Below are 15,897 nucleotides of genomic sequence, written 5' to 3' on the forward strand. Positions count from 1 at the left end.
GGAAACCGGAGCACCCGGAGGAAACCCACGCGGACACGGGAAAGACATGCAAACTCCACACAGAAAGGACATGGGCTCTTCACCTGGGGATCGAACCCAGGACCTTCTTGCCGTGAGGCGACAGTGCCAACCACTTAGCCACCATGCTGTCCCACTTTAGATGCAAACGTACAAATAATATACACAATCAGACCTTTTTGTCTAATTGAGATGGGTCTTTGTTTTTGTATTTTATAATTTATTGTTGGAGCACTCTGTTCCATGTTGAGTATATAAATAAAGCAATTTAAATAATAAACATTTAATACAATGTTTTTTACATTAGTAATTCATTTTACATGTAATTTATTAATAAATTAATTTAAGCAACAAAAAAATCTAAGGAGCCACTTGGGAGCCGAAAGAGCCGGCTCTTTTTAGTGAGCCGAGCCAAAAGAACCGGCTCTCTAAAAGGAGCCGAAATTCCCATCACTATTGGCAATATAGTGTATATACTGTATGTGTGGGGCAATGCAGTCACATGATTCGGTACAGAACGAAGCTTGAGACGTCACTGGTCACGTGAATGCGGTTATGTTACGAATCAAGCATCGATGCACTGTTTTAAAACCACTGCTTAGTATCGGAGCTTCGGAGTCACTCGCTACATCACTAGGTGGCAGTAATGATCCATGTAATGAGTTTCTATTAACAACAAGTGAAGAAGAAGAATGAGTAAAGCCTTGAGCTGACACAGCGGTGAGTGTTCATGTTTGTTTTGGTGTCAAAATAAGAACTTTAGTTGGTCAAACTATTTTATTAACAGCAGTTATTTGTTTTATATCGACTTGTAAAAAGGAAATTTGCTCATTTATTTAATACTTTATGTGCTATAGTGCAGTTAACAATAATAATAATGTTTATTTGTGGAGTGTATGTAGTGTAGCATTCAGCTGCAGCAGTCTGACTTCACTGCTCTACAGCAGAGCTGCACAATTATTAACATTTTATTTACACATTTTTATTATTATTACTGACTTTCACAGTTTTTAGTTTTTAAGTTTAATTCTGGTGAGCTTACAGCAGTAGGTGAACTGAGGTGAGCTATCAGTTTCATTAGTGTATTAAATCACATCCCCATTCATATGATTTAGCTGTATGGTTTTGCAGAAAGTGGCTCATTCAACCACTTTTTAAAAAGTGTTATATTGTGGAATATTTTACCTTATTTTTTTGTCTATAAAACCTTTGTTGAAACCATAAACAGTCGTGTAAGAAATGAAGCAGCTACTGAGGAATGTGGGGAGGCAGCAGTGTCAAGGTTGCCTGATAACAAAATATTTCATTAGAGACCAATAAATAATGCTGTAAAAAGTGAACAAATTCATTAAAACTAAATGAAATTATTAAACATTGGTACAGAAAACTGAAGAAAATTTCTAAAATAAAATAAAAATTCACTGATGTAAAAAATGATAACAAAAAATATTAAAACTCTTTAGTTCCTCAGTTTTAGTATCTCAGTCTGCTTCTGACATCAGAACTTTTGGATCTTTTTGTGTAGTGGTGAGTATTTTAATTTTTTTTTATCTGAATACCTGATTGCATTACGCTTCCTCTGTACTGATGCTGATCTCCACTCCTGATTGAGGAGAGTGCACAGTAGCCGACTGCATCTTTTCACCTGCACGAGGCGAGTTCATATGTGGATCAGCTTTGTGTACGGGGAGCCACACACTGATCAAAGCTTTATTCCTCGACTCTGTGCAGGCACCATCACTCAGCCAGCAGAGGTCGTAATTGCATCAGTTATGAGGTCCCTATCCGGCTTCCCACCCTGTATGAACAACAGGCAATCGTTGCTTATGTAGGCGCCCAGCCCAGCCGGATGGCAGAGCTGAGTTTCGAACCGACGAGTTTGAAATGTCAGCTCTGGTGTGCTAGCGTGTTTTACCGCTGCGCCACCTAAGTGGTTGTTTTAACTTATTTTTTTTAAATAAAACCTTTGATGAAACAATAAACAATAGTGTGAGAAATGAAGAAGCTACTGAGGATTGTGGGGAGGCAGCAGTGTCAAGGTTGCCTGATAACAAAATATTTCATTAGAGACCAATAAATAATGCTATATAAAGTTATATAAAAAACTAAAATTAATTAAAAACTAAAAGAGATTATTAATCATTGGTACAAAAAACTATATAAAAATATAAAAACTCTACACACTTCTAGTTCCTCAGTCTGCTCCCGTGACCAGAATGTTTTATGATTTGTAAAAACCTTTTGATTTGTAAAAGGATCTTTTTGTGTAGTGCTAGCATAAGTAAATAATTTGTACAATACTTTTTATGAATTTTATCTCAAAGTTTTTTTATTTTTATCTGGTAATATTTTTTTCTGTTTTTGTTCTTTGGTGTAGATCTCTGTCAGATCCATTTTAAACATTTTTCTGTGTCCTTGCAGACAGCGACGATGACCAAAAAAAAGTCAATGAAGCACAAGAAAGAACTAAAGAAAGAAAGACCATCCACATCCTCTTGTGAAGATCAGGTAAAGTGAAAAACATCTGCATGTTCTATATTCTTTGGATTCAGAAACTATTCAAACCCTTTATTCAAACTTTTTGCACACTTTGTGTTATGGATTTGAGTTTGTTAGAAATAAAGTTGAACTTTTACCTGGCTAATATCAACCATACTGTAAACATGGTGCCACCATATAGGGCTGTTTTTAGACATTTTCAGTGTCTGGATCAGACAGACTGGATAAAAGCAGCCAAAAACAGCAACAGTTTGCCAAAGAAAACTCTGATTAGGTGATAGTTCACCTGTTAGCATGACAATAAACTGAAGTCTACAGATAAAAAAAAAAAAAAAAACACTGATGTGGCTTTTTGGCAAGTCTCTGAATATTCTTAAGGGGCACAACTAAAGCCCTGGCTTACACCCCATTGAACATGTGTAAAGAGGCCTGAAGATTGCAATTTACAAACACTCTCAATTAGACTTGACAGAGCTAGAGAGGCTCTACCATGATGAATGTAATAAACTGCCCAGATCCCAGTGGGTAAAGTGTGAAGCTCTAATTGCTGTGTTGAATAATGGGTCTGAATATATTTTGAATCCACTGAGCATAGTGTTTTTGTTGCAAGTCATTTTATTGTATTTTTGTGTTATTGTTGCTTTAGGAAGAAGATGACCCAAAGAGATCTGGCAGTTCTAAGAGCAAAAGCAAGCATAATCATGCTCACAGGTAAGAATCACATATGATATTAACACAAGTGGCAAGGCATGAAGATATGGTTCTGTCACCTTGCCCAGTCACTGATCTCCATTGGAGGTGAAAACGTTATAACACTTAGAAAAACAGAAAGCTACGGAGCCACAGCAAACCAAAGTAAACATCCTTTTCAGTACAGCTTGTTGAAGAATTTGCAAGGTCAAATCCTACTCTCAGACTAACATCAGGAAAGGGACGAGAAAAAAATAGCAGTCATTTGAAAAGCAGGAGGAACGTCCTTTACACTGATTCTAAGCAATGCTCTTCTGCTAAAAAATACAAAGATCTATCTTTTATAGTTGCACACAAGCATTAAGACAAATCAGAACACTTTTGGAATAGCATATGGCAATAACTTGGCTGTTTATGTATATAGAAAAAAGATCCAAAAAAACGTCATACCCACAGTAACGTATGAAGGTGGAAGCCTCATAATATAGGTACTGTGTCAAATACATAAATAAATAAAATATGAATTGAATCTTTTTAGTCCGGCTGCTTTTATATTTAGCTGGTCCGTATATTCGATTTGGCACAGTTTTACTCCAGATGCCTTTTCTGAGGCAAGCCTTTTTATTTATCCAGGTTTGGGACCAGCACTGAGAGTGCACTGACAAGAGCACCTTCTGTAAGCTAATCTGTTTGGCCCTAGCACTCAGACATATCCAATCATATCGGTGTAGATGCCCATATATATATATATATATATACGTATATATATATATATATATATACAGTATATATGTACCAAACATATATTATAACATACTATAACAGAAACCAAAGGCAGTGATAGCTCAGTGGTTACGGTACTGGACTAGTAATCAAAAGGTTGCTGGTTCAAGCCCCACCGCCAAGTTGGACCCCTGAACAAGGCCCTTAACCCTCAATTGCTCAAATGTTAAGCGTCCGCTTAATGCTGTTAATGTAAATGTAAAAACTAAAGTGGTTGAGGTGCTCAGGTATCACAGTGGTGGATTACGCTATTGGTCTACACAGACATGATCGGCTATATCTGAGAAGTGAATGGCGAAGCTTTGGAATGAATTGTCTACCTCTCCAGGGTATTCCTGCCTTGCACCCAGTGTACACCATGAAATTGGACCCGCCACAACGCTGACTAGGATATAATGGTTGATCAAAATGAAATCAACTGTACATGTGTTTTCATTTCAGCTGAGCTTATCAGCAACAAACTAAATCTCTAATTGAAACGGAGTGATGTTTTGTGTTGATGTCATAATTGTCTAGCTTTTTTCTGGTTTGCTTGTCATTGAAGTTAGTTTGTATGTCCATAGACGGAGCACTGGCAGCCCTCGGTCTCCAAGAGAAGATAGCGTCAAGACATTTAAACACAAACAGTCAGATGAAAAGAAACAGAAGTTCTCTCGGGACAGTGATGGAGCATCACATGACTCAGGGAAACACTCTTCATCTAAACATCATTCCTCATCCACAAGGAAGACCTCAAGCAGCAGCTCCAGTAGCCAAGCTCCAAAATCCAAGCCTGTTTCCGAAACTGTAAGCAAACACTCAGAGGAAGTGATTGAAACGAGAAGGCCTGCTCCAAAACAGTCCCATCCAAAAAGCAGCCAAGACTGGTCTCTCACTGAGGAACAAAGGAAGAAGCTCCTGAAGAGAAGGTCCTCCAAGCAGGAGGATGATTACCCTGTACCAAAGCGCCATTCCAGACAGGAACGGGCTGATGGTGGCACACACAAAAAGTCTGACAAGCTGTGCCAAGATGGAAAGGAGTTGGAAGTGAGAAAGTCTAAGAAGTCAGGTGAAGATCACGTCTCGGAATGGAAATGCCAGGATGGAGAGGAGCTAGAGGTGAAAAAGTCCAAGAAGTCAGGTGAAGATCATGTCTCGGAATGGAAATGCCAGGATGGAAAGGAGCTGGAGGTGAAAAAGTCTAAGAAGTCAGGTGAAGATCATGTCTCTGAATGGAAATGCCAAGATGGAGAGGAGCTAGAGGTGAAAAAGTCTAAGAAGTCAGGTGAAGATAACGTCTCTGAATGGAAATGCCAAGATGGAAAGGAGCTGGAGGCGAAAAAGTCTAAGAAGTCAGGTGAAGATCACGTCTCTGAATGGAAATGCCAAGATGGAAAGGAGCTGGAGGCGAAAAAGTCTAAGAAGTCAGGTGAAGATCACATCTCGGAATGGAAATGCCACGATGGAAGGGAGCTAGAGGTGAAAAAGTCCAAGAAGTCAGGTGAAGATCACGTCTCTGAATGGAAATGCCAAGATGGAAAGGAGCTGGAGGTGAAAAAGTCTAAGAAGTCAGGTGAAGATCATGTCTCTGAATGGAAATGCCAAGATGGAAAGGAGCTAGAGGTGAAAAAGTCCAAGAAGTCAGGTGAAGATCACGTCTCGGAATGGAAATTCAAAAGTGATGAGAAAACATGGACCGAAAGCTTATCCAAAGAGCCTCCTGTGGTCAGCAAACCTCCAGCATCTGAAGTTACACCAAACGTTTCACATCAAGGTGGTCATAAAGTACAGCATGAGCCTGCACTGCATTCAACCCTCAAAGCCAAAACCTCATCCAAACTTGGTCTTCCAATTACTTTCAAAATTCCAAAGAAGCTTAGTGTTTTAAAGGCACGGACAGAAATTTGGGACGCAGCCCTTGCTGAGAAAAAACCTTCCTTTATTGGTAAACATGCGTCGCTTGTTTCCGCAAAGAAACAATCTCCGTCTTCCAAGGCTGTCCCTCAGCCGACTGTACAAAGACCTCCTAAAGTTTCTTCTCAGGTTCCTCTTTACTCCGCTCCTCAAAAACCTTTCTGCTTACCAGAAGATAAGTTACTACATGACAGAGAAACAAAAGACACAAGCTCTCCAAGCAAAACTCCACCTGTGGTAAAACATGTACGTTTTTATATTTTATGATGGCATATAAGGGCCACCTTTTATTTTTTACTGTATAGGTAAAAGTAGAATAACAAAGTAGAATTATTATGGCCAAAGGTTGTGCTACGACGGCATTTGTAGGCTTGTCAGTTTAGCTTATTAGACTGCTGCACCACCCCAGCAGTCTTGAATAAATGACAATTGAATTCAATTTTATAATGTTTTCATTACTGACTCGATTTACACATCCATTTAGCATATACTGTGACAGTATATTGTCTAAGCAATTGAGGGTTAAGAGCCTTGCTCAAGGGCCCAATAGTGGCAACCTGGTAGTGGTGGGGCTTGAACCAACGACCTTTCGATTACTAATCCAGTACCTTAACCGCTAGGCTACAACTTTCTACCGTGCTAACATGGTAACATGGTTGCTACATGCTTGCTTTGCTTTATTACCCTTGTAGCTCTAGTACAAACCTAAACAAGTAAAGTTCAGGCATGGCAAGTGTCTCAGATAATTGAGTACATTAGGGGTACAGAGGGTACAAAGTTTTCCTCCCAATCTAGTCATATCCAATTACTCGATTGCATTACGCTTCCTCTCTACTGATCTTGACCTCCACTCTAATTGAGGAGAGCCGTGCCTAACACACGCCCCCTCCAACATGTGTGCAGTACCCGACTGCATCTTTTCACCTTTACCTTTGTGTCCGGAGAGACACACCCTGATCCCATTATCCCCCATCTCTGTGCAGGCGCCATCATTCAGCCAGCAGAGGTCGTAATTGCATCAGTTATGAGGAATCCCCTCTGGCACTCTCCTTGCAAACCGGCAAAACGTTGTTCGTGTAGGCACCCAGCCTGCCGGTAGCAGAGCTGACATTCAAATCGACAAGTTTGAGATGCCAGCTTTGGTGTGCTATAATGTGTTAGCGTGTTTTTACCGCTGTGCCACCTGAGCACCTTGAATGTTTGTATTGTTAACTGTAAAAAATACAAAATCTCGGCCTTAAAATATTTATGTGAAGTCTAAATCAAAACGTTATTTTTCAGGTTAGTCATCAGACCATTTCTGCTGAGCCCACGGAAAATACTGATGATGACCAGGAGGTGAGTAACAGAGTGAGTCATTTGGTGAAGACTTGTGAATGACTTTATAGTCATAGTATTACTTCATACCAGTAAATACTGTAAATCACACAACTATAGCCAAAAGTATTTGGACTTTACAACAGGATAACATATTTTAATGAATTTAAATAACCAGGCGTTTATTAAATTGTGTTACTATTAAGCATCCCCTTCCCCACAATCCCAGAAAAGTTTACTTACTGATCTAATTACTCTTGGGTAAACATAAACACATAAAAAAAATTATTTATTTATTACTGCAGTATTACTACAGTAGAAATACAGTATAAATACAGTACTACAGTATTTAATTTGGCATAAGACCCACTGGAACCAGTAAAATGAGCTTGAGAAACCTTGGCCTACAAGACATACTTATTTACACATACTACTGCATATGGTTGACAAAGCAGAGTGAAAACACAGTATGTGTTAGTGTTAGTACAGTGTGTTAGTGAGACGATTGGCCACCATAAGCAACCAGAACATCTTTACCGGACCTTGGTTTAGGTCTGGTTTAAGTCTCTGGAACTGTACTGGAACAATGAAACATCAGTTTACCAAACAAGTTTTCTATTAACTGGTTTATTGAGGGTGATGGTAGATAGTCTTAACACCTTAGTCCACGTCTCCTATATGTGTTTAATCAGTTTCAGATCTGGCGACCGTGAATGCCATAGCATATAACTACCTAATATAATTACCTCTTTTGCCCTATGGGTTACTGCATTGTCATACAGGAAAGTTGTTTCATGATCTTCTATCATATTGATTAGGGGTTTTGTCAGAAAATCTCTTGGACCCAACAGTGGACCCAAACCATGCCAACGAAGTGCCACCCTCTGCATCTGCACACCTGTTTTTCTAATCATTTATTTAGTGTTTTCTGTTTGTCACTTGTATGTACATACTGTTTTGGGCAGGGTTTAGTATGAGCATGCTATCTGAAACACAGGCTTTATGTGCAGTGTTGAGTGTAAACATCTGTGTTACATCTGTAGATGCAGCTGGTTGAGGAGTTGCACCAGGCGCGCACTAACAGACAACTGCAGGTGAATGTAGTGGAGAGCTATGGAGAGCTTACCGGCATGGATGTGGATCCACCAGAAGAGGGCACCACTGTTACATTCAGTAATGTTCCACTTGACTAAGTTATATGAAGCTTTACACTGCTGGTAAAAGTGGTCCAAATCATATCTGTTTTTTCATGAGTGACCCAGATTTGTCTGTTTAAAACTGACCACTACACGTATCCAGCCACATCTTTTCACCTACCAGTGGCAGATTCTCACAGAAAGCCCTCCCAGCACTGAGATGATGTGCTAAGAACCCAACAAACACACCACTATTAATTGTGCCTGTTTGAATGCTTGGCCTGTTCTATAGCACCTTGCATTTAAACCCAAGAGCTAAGATCTTAGCAGTGGTGGGCTAGCATGTAAGCTTACTGTGCCATTAGAGCGCCCCCTAATCTGACTTTTTTGTTGTTGTTGCAGTTTTCTCCCAATTTAGTCGTATCCAATTACCCAATTGCATATCGCTTCCCCTCTACTGATGTTGACCTCCACTCTGACTGAGGAAAGCCGTGACCAACACACCCCCTCTGACACATCTTTTCACGTGCAGGAGGCGAGTTCTTATGTGGATCAGCTTTGTGCACGGAGAGTTACACCCTGATCCCATCATCCCCTGTCTCTGTGCTGGCGGCATCAATCAGCCAGCAGAGGTCATAATTGCATCAGTTATAAGGCACCCTCCCTGAACAACAAGCCAATCGTTGTTCGTGTAGGCGCCCAACCTACTGGTAGCAGAGCTGAGATTTGACTGTATGAGTTTGAGATGTCTGGTGTGCTAGCATGTTTTACTGCTGTGCCACCTGAGCACCGTACCCTAATCTGACATTTTAAATTCTGATTTGGGCCACTTTTATACGTGGTACTGAAATCTGATACAAATCTACATCAATTAATGTGAGTATGAACATGCAGAACCTAATTTATAAGACTGTTGTGTTTTGTGTGGTTGACATTCCAGGTCAGGAGCCGTGCCAGAGAGACGTCCTCATAGTTCTTGATACCAACGTTCTGCTTAGTCACCTGGACTTTGTAAAGAAGATAAGGTCCCATGGACTTGGAGGTAGGAGGCCACAGGGCACATGGTTCACTACTTTATGTACTTATGGTATTACGTATATACAGTCAATTCTAGAATTTTTGGATAGCTAACCTGAGTTTCCTATCAGTGTGTACGTGTGTAATGTGTTTAAGTTCAGTAAAGGTGTACTTAATAAACTGGCAACTAAGAGAATACATGCCACAAATTAGTTTTTACTCAATTTCACACAAACTTGATTGTATCATTTCCACGACCTCAAATGGAAATTATTTCAAATAAAACGCACAATAAAAATAATGCCTGTTTTTAAATTGCTATAATAATTGAATAGATTTAGGTCTATGGATAACTAGAGGGCCTTTCGCGACCCACTTGTGGTCCCTAGAACAGTGATTGACACAGTAAGACTTAAGTAGCTGCCTCCTGTTTCCTTTAAACAGTGTTTGACTTGAAGAAATGATAATATGTCCCTAAATCGTGCTTTTCACTTTTACATGATTAAGTAACTTTATGTGATGTCCTCTTGTTTGATCTGCAGCGCTAGGATTTCCAAAACTGCTGGTCCCCTGGGTGGTTCTGCAGGAGCTGGACTCTTTGAAGAGTGGAAAACTGTCCAAGGATGTGGAGCGCAAAGCTCGGCCGGCCGTCGACTACATCTACAACTGTCTAAAGAACCAGGAGCCACGTCTCTTAGGCCAGTCTATGCAGCTAGCCTCCCAGGCTGCCTGTAAGTGTCTCTGCTAGTCCTGCTACAATACCATAATCTAGTGGTTTCAACATTTCTTACAGTTACATACCACAAGTTGTTACACCACAGGCTGAGCAGGTGTGGGTAGCACTGTCTGGATAGCACAGTCGCCTCACAGCAAGAAGGTCCTCGGTTCGATTCCTGGATGGAGCAGTCTGGAATCTCAGCACACCAGCACTGAGATTCTGAACACCCCGATTCGAATCTCAGATCTGCTACCGGTCAGCTGGGCGCCATCTAGCGGGCACAGCTGGCAGTGCCTGCAGCAGACAAAATTGGCCACAGAGTCTTCTGGGTGGGACAAATAACCAGACTAAGTGGGTAGGGTGCAAGGACCCTAGTTAGCAGACCAAGGAGCCTGTGCAGTGAGCATAGGTGAAAAGAAGAGGTCTGTAAGGACTGTGCACGCATCGGAAGAGGCGCGAGCAGCAATATACACTCCTCGAACTCTATCTATATCTATCTTAACCTTCTACTATTTTGATCTACTATGTGCTTTTTTATATTGTATTTAAAAAATGTACATTTCATGAAGTGGGGGTAGTAAATCGACCAGTAGTAGCTCATTGGTTGTGATTACTGGACTAGTGATCAGAAAGGTGATGAAGGAATTACAGTAAAGGATGACTCACATGACTATCACATTTTTCACCTCTTATTGATCGGTGTGGATGGTGGTAATGAGGGGTCAGTTTTCACCCTGTTTGCTGATCAATATCTTCTATAGATCTAAATCTCTTGCCATTTGTGCCTCAGTAATAAATAAGGCCCTACCTAGCCGTTTACCCCTGTGTAATATGCAATTTGCTGTGAAATTCAAAATATAAGGTTTGTGTTTAGCGAGTTAACATTTTTAATTCACGTAGCATTCTAGTGCCTTAAGTTTCCTAAAATCCTACGGCATTTTAGTTAGCAATCGATTAGTCAAAATGTCCAAGATGTCGGAGTCTAAAGCAGGTAAAAACACTACTCAGGTAACTGAGTTTGGAAAACTCCTGACCAATTCTGTGAGCCCCCACAGCCCCTGTGGAGGCTGTGGGTCAAAATAAGTATTTGAGAAGGAGCCTCGCACCATCACTGGATGTTGTATGTTTACATTCAACCATTAAGGTAGGCTGTGCTGTGTACTGTAGCTTCCATTGCTTCTATAATTTAATTTATAAGTGTTATTTAATGACTGCTGTGAAATCTGTGGGGTCCTAATAGAATAAGCCTTTCTCAAAGTCAGTCAGATCATTTTCACATACCATCTTGATCCAGTTGCTTGCTCAGCACTAAAGTAGATGCCATGACAGCACAGCAGGATGTTAATTGCGTCACTGAATCATGCACTACCCCTGCCCAGAGCATCAGAACACACTATGTTTTTCCAATCATTTACTCAGGATTTATGTGCTCACCTGCTGAGAGTTTCTGTAGTTTCTTAATACCTGAAATATGTTCCTGTAGATGGCCTGAACACTGCCAATAATGATGACCGAGTGCTGCAATGCTGCCTGCAGTATCAGAAGTTGTATCCAGATGGCGCTCTCATCCTGTGCACGTAAGCATGGACTCAAAGTTCCAAATATTAACAAAAGGTCTCTAACAAGCTGATCTCTCTTTTTTTTATCACATTTTCTTTTTGTGGCTGTAGTAATGACAAGAACCTGTGCAGTAAAGCTCTGCTGAGTGGAGTGAAGACCCTGAGTAAAGCAGACTTACAGCAGCAGGCTGAAGTGAACCCTGCACACTTCAACTACAGCTACAGCTCTTCTGATGCTTCTCCATTTGTTACCCCTGTCAAGGAAGGCCAGAATGGTGAATCTAAAATGCCTTGGTGTAATATATGTGTGGTAATACTTTGTTTCGATAAAAATTGCTTAGTAAGCACAGGAAAGAAAAACAAAGCTGCACTCTTAGGTGGCAGTGTTGCATCATAATCTTCTGAACTGGTTGCCGTGATGCTCTGAAAACATACACAGAAAATAAACTACAACTATCAAGGTCTAAAAACATACAGTGGCTAACAGAACACAGAATACACAGATCAGCCAAACAATTAACCCCTAAATATGCATGGCAGTGCCTATTTCATAACTGTGCATGGTAAGCGATATATTAAATGTTAAGCATATGGTAGCTGCTCTTGGTACACATGACTCATTTGTACTAGTTTGTACTTGTACTGGAACATTACACGTCACGTTCAAGGAAAATAAATAAAACAAATGTGTCAAGATATATTGGAGGGGATTTAATCTCGTCAGCCACACAACATATCAGCCAAAATAACTGTATGATGTTTTTCAAGGCTGTTTTTTTGTTGAAACTGCAAGTCCATTAGAGGGACCTTGTAACCTGGGGAAATTGGACATGGTTTGCCAAGAGGAATAGGCAGAAATTAATGTTGTTATTTGACTAGGGTGTATTAGATTTTTTTATTAGTATAGGATGATTTTTATTCAAAATGTAATGCAATACTCTGAATAAACCACATCTACTTAAATAGACACTTGAATTTTGATTTTATGACTCTGCAGAAAGGTCGAGAAGGGCAAATGAGGAGGAAGAGGTGAACAGGAGGAAGTCAGCTGTCAAAGAGCGAGAACTGAGTGAATGTGTGTCCATGCTGGAGAGCAGTTTGCGGAGTTCTCTGGCTGCGGTACTGGAGGAAGAGATGAAGGCTGCGTTTGGAGAACTGTGGACAGAGGTGTAGTCTAAATATATTGAATATCTTAATGCTTGCTTTGTTTTATTTTTTCTCTTGAAGAACATAAGTTCTTCGTTATCAGACAATAAATTGGAAAATAAAATAACTGCTTTCTATCATTCTAAATAGAACAAAATAAATTGGCCAATTTTATTTGAAAATTTTTTCAACTTGTCCTACCAGTGCTTTGTTTTACCCTGCAGAAAGTGGAATGGATTTCTAATAGCCTGCAACTATCCTCAGCCAAAAACGACCACTAAATTGCATGGTGGGAATTAAATCTTTCCTGCAGACACTAGCATTTATTTAGGGGCACTTTAAGTGGGTAGCTGAAGTTCTGCTGCTGCATTAGTATGCATTTAATGTTTTTTTTTCTGTTTACTAATGCTTTTTATGTTCTTTGTGTGTGTTGTAGATAGTGTACGTGAAGCCTCCATGGACTCTGGAGGGTCTGCTGCAGTGTTTTAAGAAGCACTGGATCGCAGTATTTGGGAACATCATAAAGAGAACTCTGCTCGGTTGTGTTGAGACGCTCAGCAGTTGTTTTAAGACAGGTGTGTTTGTTTTTATGTTTCATGTGATCTGAAAAATGGGTCATTAGAACAATCATTGTCCTACTTCATAGCGTAGCTTATAAAGGACGTCACGTTTGCTGCCTTGATAGGTATATAAGGTGTAGAAAGCACTCTATAATTGCCATTGCCTGCAGGGAGGGATGACCGGAATGTGTGGGCGTCTTCAAAAGCTGTGTAAGGACCCTCATTGGCGGATAGAGGCGCCTGTGCAGAGTGCATGGAAGGAAAATGGTTCTGTTAAGGGCTGCGTGTGGGTTGGAGGAGGTGTGAGCAGCAATATACCCTCCTCAACTACAAAAAATCGAGGATCCCCAGCAGCGGAAGACAAATTGACTACACTAAATTGGGAGAAAATGGGAGAAAAATGCATAAAATATATATATTAAAAAAATAATATTGAAATATATTTTTATATTGGCATCTTCGATTGTTTTTTTACATAACACCCTTTTTGATAATGCAGACTGAGCAAACCAGATGTTTTAAAAAGCGGAATTGTTAATTCCACTTTTCTACAGGTCTTCACATTGACAAATCAGATTACTGACTTACTCATATAAATGTTATAGGTAAATACTCATCTAATCTGATTGTGTTCATGTAAACACACTTAATCTCTGGCACTGCCATTCTATTAGCATAGGCTAATTACCTCATTTAAAATCAAATAAATGAGGAAACATCTGCTGTGTGTATACGTGCTTTGACCTGGTCTTGTCTGTCAGTGCTGTGAAAACTTGACTGTGCTTACCTTCCTTTATTCCTTGGCCAAGAGCCCAGGCTGGTTGCCAAAGGAAAAGTAAGCCAGGGAGGGAGGCTGACATGGAAAAGCAAGAAGTGCTTTGTATAAGTTTGTGGAGGAGTGGAAAAGTACTGCTCCCCCGTCACTGTGCCCAAACTCTTGAGTATATGAGGGTGGGATGTCTTTGTTTGACCTCCACAAATGTATGTGTGTGCATACAGTGCTTTTAGTAGGAGAACAACTACATAGTCTCTTTACTTTCCATTTTTTCTCTTATTGTCTGCTCAGCCCACTCACTGTTTATAGTTAGTAAGTTAACTTTTCTCATTTGAGATTTTTTTGCCTGAAAATACACAGATAATTCTTACTGTTTTCTACTTGAACATACAGACTAGTTCACAAAAAAACTGTACAATAAAAGAAAATTAGAGATCATGTTAGCAATGCATTAGATGGAAAGAAATTATTAATAAACTTAACATTTTCTATTTTTCCCACTTTTTTCCCCCAATTTTCTCCCCATAATCTAGTCGTGTCCAATTACCCTGATTGCGCCCTCTATACTGATTCGACCTTTCACCGCTGACTGAAGACGCCTCTCAACTGACATACGCCCCTTCCAGCACGTACAGTCAGTACAGACTGCATTTTTCACCTGCACGAGGCGAGTTCATACACCGACGGGCACTGTGTATGGAGGGACACACCCCCATCAGCATTATTCCTCAGCCCTGTGCAGGCGCCATCAGTCAGCCAGCAGGGGCCGTAGTTGCACCAGTTATGAGGACCTATGATCTGACTTTTTACCCCCTAACCCTAACAGCCAAATCGTTGTTCATGCAGCCGCCCAGCCCAGTCGGAAGGCAAAGCTGAGATTCAATACGATGTATTGAAAACCCCAACTCTGGTGCACTAGCGTACTTTACCGCTGCGCCGCCTGAGCAGCAGTTATTAATAAACTTCGTAAAATAACACATATTTTTTTATGTGAGTATACATAGGTGGGTACATGTGCTGGGTGTTTGTTTGCATTAAAGCCTTCAACTAGGACAAACTCTTCTCAAAATGTGGCACTGTGAGCAATGTATAAAACAATTAAAAGTAAATATGTTGAAGCAATAATAAATAATGAAGTATTTTATTTGAATAAATGAATAGTGGAGGACAGTGGTAATTCAGCAACTAGGGTACTGGACTAGTAATCAGAAGGTTTTTTGCCAATTTGCTTCTGTTGGGCCCTATTCTTTAACTGCTTGGGTTCTATTTGGTCACACTTGTGAGTTTTTAGGGAGAGAATCCGTCTGCTAAACGCTGTAAATGTAAAAATCCTTGTTATTTATTACTGACAAATATTGAAGTCATTAATTTAAGGTGGAATTGTTCTTTTAGTGTTGTCATTCAGACTTGCTAATGTGTTATACTGTCAAAACAATACAGTTCTCAATGTGAGTTAATGGCCTTGCTCAAGGGTCCAGTGTTGTGGCATGAATCTTCGACCCTCCCTCAGCTTTCCAATACCCGTACCACTGAGCCACTTACTATCCAAAACAACTGATGCTTAGGCAGCGAAGCCGTAAATAAAACTCTTTGATTAAAGCATTTTCATTAATAGTCCAGCATCTAAATTGTTAAACCAACACCACCTTGGTCGATTGATTTGTTGTAAGGTGCAATTTGTCTTTTAACCCACATGAGCTATACTTACAAACTGAAAATTTTGGGGAGCTCAAAGTCAGTATTAAAAATGCTGATTTTAAATTTTCACACATCCGGCATCTTAACA

General features: G+C 40.1%; 1 protein-coding gene across 4 annotated transcripts in view; it reads left to right on the forward strand.

Moving 5' to 3' along the window:
• The first annotated feature begins 704 nt into the window (after positions 1 to 704).
• Positions 705 to 15,897, forward strand: part of swt1 (SWT1 RNA endoribonuclease homolog) — a 38,115-nt gene continuing 22,922 nt past the window's right edge. Inside the window, exons 1-13 of one of the 4 annotated variants that reach the window (XM_063001140.1) lie at positions 705 to 738; positions 2,440 to 2,526; positions 3,164 to 3,228; positions 4,554 to 6,129; positions 7,165 to 7,221; positions 8,244 to 8,373; positions 9,277 to 9,378; positions 9,896 to 10,084; positions 11,555 to 11,648; positions 11,742 to 11,905; positions 12,628 to 12,797; positions 13,213 to 13,351; positions 14,645 to 14,731. In XM_063001140.1, coding sequence (XP_062857210.1) covers positions 2,449 to 2,526; positions 3,164 to 3,228; positions 4,554 to 6,129; positions 7,165 to 7,221; positions 8,244 to 8,373; positions 9,277 to 9,378; positions 9,896 to 10,084; positions 11,555 to 11,648; positions 11,742 to 11,905; positions 12,628 to 12,797; positions 13,213 to 13,351; positions 14,645 to 14,700 — 2,820 coding nt within the window. In that variant the 5' untranslated portion in view covers positions 705 to 738; positions 2,440 to 2,448 and the 3' untranslated portion in view covers positions 14,701 to 14,731. Of the gene's footprint in view, positions 739 to 2,439; positions 2,527 to 3,163; positions 3,229 to 4,553; positions 6,130 to 7,164; positions 7,222 to 8,243; positions 8,374 to 9,276; positions 9,379 to 9,895; positions 10,085 to 11,554; positions 11,649 to 11,741; positions 11,906 to 12,627; positions 12,798 to 13,212; positions 13,352 to 13,506; positions 13,571 to 14,644; positions 14,732 to 15,897 lie in introns of those variants that run through there. The other 3 variants (XM_063001141.1, XM_063001138.1, XM_063001139.1) reach the window with 3 other exon arrangements.

Source organism: Trichomycterus rosablanca, chromosome 9 (assembly GCF_030014385.1).
Source record: "Trichomycterus rosablanca isolate fTriRos1 chromosome 9, fTriRos1.hap1, whole genome shotgun sequence".
Classification (NCBI taxonomy): domain Eukaryota; kingdom Metazoa; phylum Chordata; class Actinopteri; order Siluriformes; family Trichomycteridae; genus Trichomycterus; species Trichomycterus rosablanca.